The 12041-nt window shown below is 44.6% G+C and overlaps 1 protein-coding gene across 2 annotated transcripts in view; it reads right to left on the bottom strand.

Moving 5' to 3' along the window:
• Positions 1-12041, bottom strand: part of ELL2 (elongation factor for RNA polymerase II 2) — a 43080-nt gene that overhangs the window by 16716 nt on the left and 14323 nt on the right. For both annotated transcript variants that reach the window (XM_075079525.1, XM_075079526.1), the window contains exons 3-4: positions 4627-4748; positions 1810-1973 (exon numbers count right to left, since the gene is read on the bottom strand). In XM_075079525.1, the coding sequence (XP_074935626.1) occupies positions 1810-1973; positions 4627-4748 (286 nt within the window). The remainder of the gene's footprint in view (positions 1-1809; positions 1974-4626; positions 4749-12041) is intronic.

Genomic DNA, 12041 nt, shown 5'->3' with positions numbered 1-12041 from the left:
CATTGTTTGCAATCCAGCAGAGGATGTGACACAAACCAGGCGTTTTTCTGAAACCAGCAACTCATGTTTGGTACATGTGTAAGGGAGACTTAATGAGTATTGGTGAGAAAATCTGGAGCTTGTTCTCTTCTGTCAGACACGCGGAGACTGGGCTGTCCTTATGCACTGCCTGTCCTCAGGAAGAGCAAAAATCTGTTTTCACTTTGCACTGGAAGATAAACCTTTACAACCTTTCCACACCGCATGTTCCCTGGACTTTGCCCTTCAGGTTTTCAAGAACAGACCTGATCGTGCAAACGTACTTAGTTACATTTTTAGAACAGTATGAACTTGCCAGTTGTTTATTGAATGAATTGCAAGTGTTTTGACATGTTAAATTCAATGTAGATTCACAAATTCCCAGCACAGCGGAGAGTGTAAGCAACATTCAAACAAAACATCTAAAGTCATGTCTCTGAAGTACTTAAAAAAAACAACCAAATAAAAAAATCCCCTGAAAACATAACCAAACATTAACATGATTAACAACCCCAGTTCCTTTGCACATTGCAAAGTCACCCCTGTGCCCTACCAGCAACTAGACCTGTCCTACCTGAGCTTCTTCAATGCTTCTTCTGACACAGAGGTTTCCCCAGACACAACTGTTCTACTGCCAGTCTTCAGACCCCATTTACTGAATGTTAAGCATTCACTTAAGTTCTGCTTAAACAACTGACAAGAACCACGCAGATCATTCACATGCAGAACAGAACTTCCCCAACAAGAAGCTTAGAAATGGATAAAAGTGGCTCCTCTCCTGTTGCCACTGAAGAGCAGTTTAGACAATACGGGGGGAGGAGGCAGTTTAAGCTCCACGTCCTGGTATTAACCCGCGCCCAGCTCCCTTAGTGTTGAGGACACACGCACATAGTTTTGTATCTCCGAAAAGCCATGACGGTGTTGGCCTAAAATGCTCCGCAGTAAGTTGAGGCAGAGCAAGCATTGCACCGCCACCATCGGGGACATCTGTGCTGGCGGAGGACTGCAGCCAGAGCCAAGTGAGAGCCTGTTTGACTTTATGAGGATTGATGTACCAGCTCACTGCTGCAGGCAGGACCGCCGCTGAGATGGATGCTCACCTTGAGCCAATCTGCAGCCAGCTCCAGGCTCCTCAGGGAAACAGTCCCCAGAAGAGTTTAATAATGAATTATACCACCTAAACACTTTGTTTTGTGGAAAAATATGAAGTCCATGGGAAGATGCCAACGTTACCTTACTTTGCCTTTTTTTTTTTTTAGGAAAACAAAAAACAAACATGGTCTTGTGGTACAAGTTGGTTATTAATGACCAAGACATACAATAAATAACATTTAATCAGCATTAGCAAGTGTGAAAAGCAATGTTTTTCATATTAAGCTTATGAATTTGTATATAAGACTTCTTCAATGTTAATTTTTTCAGATTACAAATTAAGGTTAATGGTTTAGCACAGCATTCAGGTACTCAAAAGTGTTGTTATAAAACCAAAACATTAGCTACTAAACCAGAGAATTTAAGTGCATGGGGTGGTAAAAACCCTCACCTAAACAGTCAAAATTTCAGCTATTCAAGTGATATGGGAATAAGGAAGGACTGGCAGGCCTTCTGGGTCTAAAAAAACCTAATGTCTAAGTGCAGCACCAGGAGACTGCAAATTGGTTAACATGAGGGCAAGGTACCGACACCCAAGACCTCTGAACACACCATCTTTCCCAAGAATATTCTGAAAAGATGAATTACTGAGTTTGAAAACTTACAGACATCTAGTAGAAAAATGAAATACAACCATACCTAAAAATGGTTCACTAGGTTTAATAACCTTTGTGCTTCGATTGCGTGACTCCTCTTCTGCCTGGGTCACGCGCTCCCTGGTCATCGCGTAGGAATCACTTGTTGCACATACCGTAATTTTATTCTGTATTAGTCCCAGGCAACTGAGTTGCGAGGATCCAGAGCTACAAAAACATTGAAAAAAGGTTGAGCCCAAGCACCAATTCAGGTTTAGAAGTATGGTTGCGTCAGGAACTTTAAAACCTGTCTTAAGGGGTGAAGAATAATGTTTTCCAGTTCTGACAGCTAGCTAGGGTGGAAATATATTTCAAATTGTCTCTAGACATCCAAATTGTATCAGCTTTACCTGTCGGTGTAATTACGTTTCCTCACATAACTGTACTTGAGAGGCAGACTCAGGCTGGTGGCTGCACTGGGAAGTGCTGCAATGGCGGCTACGGGGACAACTCGGGCACGCTAGCGGCGGGCACCTCCTGCCCCGGAGGCTTTCCACTGGCCGCCGGCTCTCAGCTCAGCACACGTCTCCTCTCCTTCACCTGAGAGGCCCGTGGTGGCCCCAGGCCCTGCAAGACCCCAGGTGGGCAAGCCAGCCTCCCCTCAAAGGGACGTCCCTCAAAGATGTCTGTTCTCCTCGTCACCTGCTTTGCGCGTTTGACAGCGCCGAGGAGTGCTTGGGCTTCACCCGCATGCTTCTGAGGATCCCTGTTTGAGAAGAGGCACTTGGAGGAAACCCCGCATGAGGGGAAGGACCACAAGGCCTCCTCAACAGCATCAGCGCAGGCATTAGCCTTCATGAGGTGTTTCTGGGGGAACCTGGCCCTCCACGCTCAGTCTAAATGCCTTCCTGCAGTGCACTGGACCCATCCAGGAGGGCACCTCGACTGACTAATAGCAGCTTCATTTAAACTGGGTTATCGCTGCTTTTAGTGAGTACACTGCACAGAACCTGCCATTGCAACAGCTCTGACCAGAGAAAGGCACCGGCTTTAGCCAGCCCAAAACACTTTAAACACCCTGAAAGTCCCCATCAAGGTTCCAAGAAGAAGGGTCAAGAATCTCATGTCTCAACTTATTTTGTTGTTTCTGAGAGTCACAAAGCTGGACCAAGCCGCTGATGATTTCAAGATGATACAGCTACAGTTTTCTCCATAGCCTAGAGATATATCTTGATCCCTTGCTCCAAATTCAGTGCATTTACAACAGAAAAAAAGACCCTCTTGTCACCTAAAAAGCATAGCTTTTCCCCATTGCCCATTTCCTTGAACATCGCTGCCTTTATATGCTTTTCACTGCAGGAGCAGCTGAGCACTGACTGAGATGCTGTGTAATCCCCCTCCTCAGCTGAGCATTTTCAAAATCTGAGCCAGTTTTGAAGCCAGACCTGCCTTGAGCACAAGTTAGACAAGATACCTTGCAGAGGTCCTCTCTGCTTTTACTGGTTTAAAACGACTCAGTGTAACACTACATTTGCATTAACTCTGCAGGCACTTTACACAAACTGAGAGCTGGCTACAAAAGACCTCATGAAAGGTAGTTGAGATTAGATTTTGAAGTAGATTAGTAAAACCACATTAAAACTACCCAGGCACACTATTCAGAACTAAAGCAGCTTAAACTTAATCTTATTTATAAAGTGAATCCAGTTTAGTTTAACTGAAGGTGCTCCTTCCAAAGAAGAAAAGCACCCTTGGAGATGCTCGGGAGAGGCAATGCAGGAGTGGAGGCAGCACCTCTCACCCTGGCACGCACTCCTGCCGCTTGCTTTCTGCCAGCCTCGGTAGCTATCTAGCCCCTTTCAGAGAGTTTAATAAAAAGAAAACCAAAACAAAACCAAAAAAACCCAAAACCCACACTGCCCCAGGCTCCCCCAGTTCTGCCACTAAACCATTCGGCTTTTTGCCAATCCCATTTGTTAAGTGAGTTCACTGAAAGGCTGTAGTGTAGTAGATGAGACCTAACACAAGGGGAGAAAGAGGAGGCTGAGGATGCTGAGCGATCTCCTGTTAGGTAGAGAGCTATTAAATCAGCTCTTTTTATTATTGCTCCCAAAACCCACAGTCCAGATGAATCCATGTTTTGAAATTGAGGGCAGAAGCTCTCATGTGATGGAGAACCTGAGCAGTGCCTTTTGGAGACGTGTGTCCGTGTGCCTGTTTGCTATCACCTTCTCAGATCAATACACAAACTCTGCCTGCAATGTCCTACTTAATCAAATAGGACAAACAGCCATTCAGCACCACCGGACTACACTGATGCTACGCTGAACATAATATTCTAGAAGCTGAAGCAAGCTTAATGTAAAAGCACGGTATTCTCTTGCCTTTTCAGTAGACATTAACACTGTTCACTTTGACTCAAAGGACTGGGACAAGGCACTGCTGTATTACGTTTGGGTTCTGAAACACCATGGTCGTGCAATTATGGATAAGGTCACTGATTTATGTGGTTCTTAAAATAAGACAACTATCCATCATGGCCAGCGTGCTAGCATGCTGCCAGCCATAATCATATTTACACAGGGCTGTAGAATGGATCTGGTCTAGCTTGGACGATGCTGAACTCCAAAAGTTTTTAAAAATAGCACTAAGAAGTGAGAAAGTACTCAAAGGTTACTTTTTTAAGAGCAAAACCAAAGAGAATTCTATGTAAAAGCAAGTATTTATAATTAGCAAGAAATCATACTACTGCTAGGAATTAATTTTCTACTGCAGCTCATCAGTAGGAGCCTTAACCTTCTGTTAAAGTTTTTCGCTATATGCTCAAAGCCACAGAATCTACTTAAATTTGCCATGAAAGAAAACGTTAAGTAAAACTTACCTTGAGTCCATTTGCTGGACGCAGTCAAAGCTTCCCTGAGGATTATCTTTACCAACATTTGTCATGTGGAAGTTAAAAGTATGTGTTTCGTTTGGCGAATCAACTTTGGGAATTTTAAGAAGCTAAAAGGAAAAAAAAAAAAAGTTTATTTAAAAACTTCAGTCTACATTCCCTTGCTTGTGATAAACCATGACCATAATTTTAAATGGGAAACTGTATTTTGAAAGTTTTGACATGATTTCAGCCATGTCAGTGAAAAGGCTGCTTTGGCACAATACTCCCTCTGAACGCAGCGCTGGCTAGGTGTCTGTCGCAGTGGTAACTGCTGGAAAAGGTACAGCCTCCCGTTCAGCAAAGCATTCAAGTGGCAAGTCATCCTCTCCCATTTAGTGGAATTAATATGCACACGCTTAAGTTTAAATGCACGCGCCTGAGTATAATCAAACAGACCAAAGCTCAGCTAACAAAACAGATGAGAGCAGTTTGCACAGACCACATCAGGCACTGCCCTTTGTGATTTATTTGGTCCTAATGAAGCACATATGGGAGCCAGCTCCAAGAAGAAAAACAACAGCAACACCCAAATTACAAGAGAAAGACTTCTTAAACTATAAAAGATGAATTTCAGCTCCAGCAGGCGCTGAAAGCCTTTTTCTTTTACTCAGCTCTAGATGCAGTTATTCGCATAAATGTGAAATGTAAATAGTTTCTTGTAAGTTTAGTCAGACGTAACAATACTTGATTTTCCTGGCTGAACTAATAATTTAGAAGAGAACGCGCGGCATTCTGCTAGAGCTTAAAAAAGTAAATACGAGAAATTCATTATAATATTCATTGGCATAAGCACATTTTTCAATATGCTGCTATACAAAACGATACTGAAGCACAAAGAACTACTGCCATCCAACTACTTTATTCTGAAGGTAGAATTAGCTTGCAGTAAATCTAAAGAGCTGTTCTGAAATTTGCTTAAATTTTTAATGGAATAATAAATACAACTGACAAAGAAAGGTATTTAAAAGCAATATTGAACAGTTTATTACAAATATTTCTCTCAATATTTTGCTTGTCTTCCTAAATGTCTATGTCATTTGCACAAAATGCTACCAAAACAACTCCTTTGCCATTTGTATTTTAATCATCAGTACCGGCAGAGCTTACCAACAGCCTGGGACAGTGACTGGACATGAAGGAGAAAGACAAGTCACTTGGACACCATATTCTTTTACTTAAAGTTCTAGTGTGCTTAAAAGAGCAATCTGCACATTTATATAAGAATGGAAATAAACCAAGTAAGTTACCAAACACAGGATCTTGGATTATGTATGCAGCTTTACCTTTTAATGATTGTAAAGGTTAGCCATCAACCTAAGAAGATCCTAAGAGGCCCAGATGACACTAAAATTGTTCTACATCCTGTAACATTACCACTGACTGAATGCTTCAGCATGCTGTTTTTTCTATAAATACAGCAGGTGTGTACGTACAAATTTGACGATTTTAATTCAACCCACTGTAGAAGAGGTAATGTTTTTAGCTTGATACACTTTCTGAAAAAACAGTATATACTATGATCAGTCCAGGGCTGGCCCTCAAGCAATACAGCCGAGCAGAGGGAAGCAGCTGACTGTTGCTGTATATGCTTGGACTTCATTCTCAAAGCTTATTTTGAGCAAATCTTTATTTTCCATTGATAAGCCTAAAGAATGTATGCATGCAGTCACCTTAAACACTAGGTATTTCTGTACCGTAATACTTATGTTTGAATTTGTGGAGGAATTGCCATGGGTATTAAATCAGAGTGGCTTGATGTGTTTTCATACAATTACATGAAGGCAGAAGCTGGCCTTAGAGCACATTTTAAAACACGTCTGTTGCTGTTCCACTCTTCACTGAGGTCTTATTTCTCCCTGATATTGAAAAAGACACTGAAAAATTAAGGAGAAAAACAAGCCTGCCTCCTTACAGGCAGGCGTCTATGAAGCTTATCACAGACACTGATTTCCCAGGAGCAAACCTGAATGGAAACGCCGAACATTTTAAAGCCACTCCCCACCACCGCATAAAAACTCTGTAAGAAGGACACCGATGATGATGAGGGAACCAGCTACTGCAATCACTGTGACAGGTTTCTTTGTGTGAGCAAAGAGAAGGTATAGAAGTTTACTTGCACACTCAAATTTTTAGGATATATTTTTCACAAACCTCAAAAGAACTAGATGAGCATTCCTCAGGCATACATTAATTTCGATGAAGAGAACAGAAGAATGGTAGGGGAATATTTCGCTGGTATATTTCAAAAGTGGCAGTGCAACTAACCAGAGAATAAAATTTTAGCTCTTTCATCCTCAGTTCCAAAGTTTTACTATTTAATCTGTAATGCAGCAGACACAAGCCTTTCATTTTTGTAAACTTTTTTTGGAGCTGTATAGAATATCCACACAGTCAAAAGATTTACTGAAGTCTCTCATAATTCAGATAATTCCATTTAATAAACTGGGGGAAAAAATGCATTTTAAGTTATATTAAATGCAATTAAATCAGATAAGACTATTTCCCATATTATGGTTCAAAAGTGAAAGCGCAAACATTTATGGAACAGATTGAAGAATAATTATTGAATCTGCAGGTAATACAAAGCTGGCAGGGACAAAATGCATAAGGATGGAGTAAAAATTCAAAGCAGTCTTGAAAAACCAGAATGGTGGCCTGAAAATAGGTGTATACTTCAGAAGAGGCGGCGCAAGGTACCTCGTTTTGAAGTAAAAACCCAACACAGGGTGCAGCTGTTCAGAAAACGATCTGCAGGTCACAGCTGAACTTCCAACCAACCCCAGCCTGCGGTATCACGCTTTTGCGATACTGGGGTGCACCAGCGTGACTACAGCGACAAGAAACAGCAAGCTGAACTGCAGGAAAACGATGTGAGACTTGCACACCGGTCTTGCCACTCTTGATCCGCTTTACGGCTTGCCAGAGGCTTTCACCACATTTGTCCCCTCCCACCACCACATCGCACAACACTGCTCCAGGGAAGCACGATGCTTCGGCTGGGTGGTACAGATCCCAGCTCCAGTGCACCGTCCTTTACCAAATGCCACCCACCAGCTTTGACCCGAAGAGATTTCAAGGCTCCCTCCTTGCTTTTGCAAAGATGACCTCATCTGAGCAAGCTGGTAGAGGAGCTCACTAAGCCACTCTCCATCATTTACCAGTAGTCCTGGGGAACAGTGGAGGTCCCAGACAACTGGAGGCTTGCTGATGTGACACCCATCTACAAGAAGGGTCAGAAGGAGGATCCGGGGAACTACAGGCCTGTCGGCCTGACCTCAGTGCTGGGGAAGATTATAGAGCAGTTCATCTTGACAGAGCTCACCAGGCATGTGCAGGACAACCCAGGGATCAGGCCCAGCCAGCACAGCTTCATGAAAGGCAGGTCCTGCCTGACAAGCCCGGTCTCCTTCTATGACAGGGTGACCCACCTGGTGGGTGAGGGAAAGGCTGTGGATGTGCCTGCCTAGACTTTAGTAAAGCTTTTGACACTGTCTCCCACAGCATCCTCCTAGAGAAGCTGGCTGCTCACGGCTTGGACGGGTGTCCCCTTCGCTGGGTAAAAAACTGGCTGGTGGCCAAGCCCAGAGAGCTGTGGTGAATGGAGCTAAATCCAGGTGGCGGCTGGTCACGAGTGGGGTTCCCCAGGGCTCAGTGCTGGGGCCAGTTCTGTTTAACATTCTTATCAATGATCTGGATGAGGGGATCGAGTGCACCCTCAGTCAGTTTGCTGATGACACCAAGTTGTGCAGGAGTGTTGATGTGCTCGAGGGCAGGAAGGCTCTGCAGAGGGACCTGGACAGGCTGGGTCGATGGGCCGAGGCCAGTTGTGTGAGGTTTAACAAGGCCAAGGGCTGGGTCCTGCCCTTGGGTCACACCAACCCCAGGCAGCGCCCCAGGCCTGGGGCAGAGGGGCTGGGAAGTGCCCGGCGGAGAAGGCCCTGGGGGTGCTGGCTGACAGCCGGCTGGGCATGAGCCAGCAGTGCCCAGGTGGCCAAGGAGGCCACCAGCCCCCGGGCTTGTGTCAGCACTGGTGTGGCCAGCAGGAGCCGGGCAGGGATGGGGCCCCTGTGCTCGGCCCTGGGGAGGCCCCACCTCGAATGCTGGGCTCAGGTTTGGGCCCCTCGGGACAAGAAGGGCCTTGAGGGGCTGGAGCGTGTCCAGAGAAGGGCAGCGGGGCTGGGGCAGGGTCTGGAGCACAAGTGTGCTGGGGGGCGGCTGGGGGGGCTGGGGGGTTTAGCCTGGAGAAGAGGGGGCTGAGGGGAGCCCTTCTCGCTCTCTGCAGCTGCCTGAGAGGGGCTGGAGTGAGGGGGGGGTCAGTCTCTGCTCCCAAGTCACCAGTGACAGGACGAGAGGAACCGGCCTCAAGCTGCGTCAGGGGAGGTTTAGGTTGGGTATTAGGAAAAATTTCCTCACTGAAGGGGTTGTCAGGGATTGGCACAGGCTGCCCAGAGAGGTAGTGGATTCACCATCTCTGGAGGTATTTAAAAGATGTGTAGACGTGGCACTTCAGAGCATGGTTTAGGAGGCCTGGGGGTGTTGGGTTGGCAGTTGGACTTGATGATCCTAGCGGTGTTTTCCAGCCTTAGTGATTCTATAAGCCTATGATCCCCTGACAAAACAAGTAAACTTATCTTACAGAGGCACGCTTGTCCAGCATGGGGTTCTTGCTAGAAAATATTCAGTCTATGAAGTACTCCTAGGATATCACCACATTTTCAGCAACCTAGAGAAAGCAATACTTGAACCGGATAAACTTGTTGACAACACCTAGGTTTTCAAAAGCTACTGTCACCTCAAACACTTAAGATCAAGTTTTACTGCTGTTGACATATTTGCCATTTCTTTCTGTATCTTGCAAGACAAAATAACACTTTGAAGTAGTTTATAGTCTCAGCAACTTCTGCTAATAAGCCTCCTGTTTTGAATAAACAGTCCTGTTTTTGCACTGTAAATTTCTATCATGCAGTTCTGAAAAGTTCAAAGGCAATAGGCAGTTCAAGCCTTTTTGACTTAATCAGAATTAAGATACTGCATTCAGCTTGAGTTAAGCATAGTAGCAAAAAGGTTGCTTTTCCTATTTGAGCAACACTTGCAGAAAAAGGTCAAGAAGCCTTTATTAAGAAGGCACACATTGCAACCACATTAATCCATAATAGAAAATAAACTTTTGTTTGCATCAGGAAGCAGCACTGCAAGCTCGTTGTTAGCACGTTTGTTTCAGAGAAGCTGCTTTTGATTTGTACTCAACCTTCCACGTAGAAAGAGGACCCTGGCTGGTATGTGGCGTGCAATACATTAAGAAGGAATTTGCTATATTCTCTTACAGCAAAGAGGGAGATTTCTGAACAGCAAACACCTACCACTATTTATAGCTGATCTACACTCTTCTTCCAGAAATAGTGAAGCCCTTGCTGCAATCCCTCATTAGACCTACTGCATCCTCACCAGCAGCCAACTAAGTAGGGCAATGAAAGGAGACAAGAAGAGAAGATGACCTGAAGAGAAGATGCACGTTTGCACGTCTTAACCAAAGAGTCACCCTGGTCATGTTCAGACAGAGGAAGAGGCCACCTTAAAAGCACAACAATCTCTTCCCCTGGTTTAGGCACCATCCTAGTAAATTGAACCATGCATCTTTCCCCTAACATAGCCCACCTTCAGATGTGTTAACTAACTGGTCCGAGTTGGCAAGTCCACAGCCTATGTACTTCCTAGAACATGTACTAGCATGGAAATGTGTCTTCTCACATCCCAAACACATTTAGCCTTGCGTGTGTTTCTCTTGCCATTTATGCAAGAAGCCCATCACACAAAATGCTCTCTCCACCACCAGAAGATGCATCCACGCAGGCAGCTGCGCTAAGCCTTGTGCCAGCTCCCCTGTACATCCCACCCAACACGTGTAGCCCTCACTGCTCTTCCCACCGCCGCTTTGCTGCTCAGCGGCAAGTGACCCAGTTTCAGCGAACACCCAGCTCAGGTCTTAATACCTGCCTTAGCTGCTACCTTCTAGCTAAGCTTACAACTGATAAACACTCAAAGAATACCACCTGTCTGTTTCACAAGATAACTTAGCACAGATAAGTTGTGATGGATGAGGATTTACAAAGCAGTAAATAATGCCTACTCAAGCCTAGAAGTCTTAGCATCCCCTCAATGCTATCAGTACCACACGCAGGTGCACGGCCAGGAAATAGTATCGGGAGAATGCAGGCACTGAAGCAGAAAAAAAAACAAGCTACGATGCACCTAAGGCACAGACAGGTGAACACTCAACAGTCTTCCCACCAGAAAGTTTTGACCAAACTTTCTGCTCTGTAGTGACCAGCTGTTTGTTTCAAACCATCCCTTTCTACATTTCGTCTCTGCTATACTTCACAGCTGCCTTCTCACATCACTTGACTATCTGTACCATCACCCTCCTCCTTTCCTGTTTAGGAAAAAAAAAATTTTAAAAAAACCTGTTAGTGAATCCATTGATTAATAGACTTTGTCACAGGTAATGTGTGAAAAATGTGGTGCTGTGGTTTGACCTGGCCACAGTGTCACCACCAGCCAGACTGCAGCACTTCAGGATGAGTGTCAAGTGCTCTTGACTCTCTGCAGCCTACTTTAAAATGTCATTTTAAATCCTACCTCCTCAAACTGGCTCACAATATCTTACCATCTAATGGGTTTAGTAATACAGAATATCCACTAGAACAACTCAGACCCTTGACTTTAATCCCTGCCTCTTGGTCATTGATTTCTGGATCTATCATTACCCTCTCTCGCTCTGACATATCATCCTCGTTGGCTCTCTAATGTAAGAGCAGTTTTCATAATTCTCTCCTGAAGCTCCTGCATGGACTCACTCCAATTTCTCTGGATCGTGGCTTGTCACTTCCATCCTCCTCTTTTCCAACATTCCTGCTGAAACCGTGTGCTGTTATAGTGCCCTCAATTCAGGCCAGATGTATTTGTTGCCAAGGGGCAAACCCCTGCTAATGGAGGAGGGCACTACTCCGCTCAGCAGGACATTCTGCTGTGTTTCATGTAACTTCCACTTTTGCAACTCACAAGAGGGACAATTTTTGCCACAGCATCACTTGGATCTTTGCTACAGTCGCTTCTGCCCAGGTAAGCTTGCTCCCAAGCTTAAAACTTTGCTCCTTTGTATTAATGCAGACGTCCAGCCTGCACCTTGAAGGAGACAAAAGTGCTCCAGAAACGTGCTTCATCAATTTGAAACTTCAAAAACTCTGCTCTTTATCATAAGAAAAATCTCAGCACCGATTTCTTTTGTTTTCAATTTAAGACTAGTAGTCTTCTGGCAAAATGCTGTTTGCTTCGACTACTAAACCTCCTCCTCTGTTATAGCT

The sequence above is a fragment of the Phalacrocorax aristotelis genome, chromosome Z, assembly GCF_949628215.1.
Source record: "Phalacrocorax aristotelis chromosome Z, bGulAri2.1, whole genome shotgun sequence".
Lineage (NCBI taxonomy): Eukaryota > Metazoa > Chordata > Aves > Suliformes > Phalacrocoracidae > Phalacrocorax > Phalacrocorax aristotelis.
This window is presented reverse-complemented; position numbering and strand designations above follow the sequence as displayed.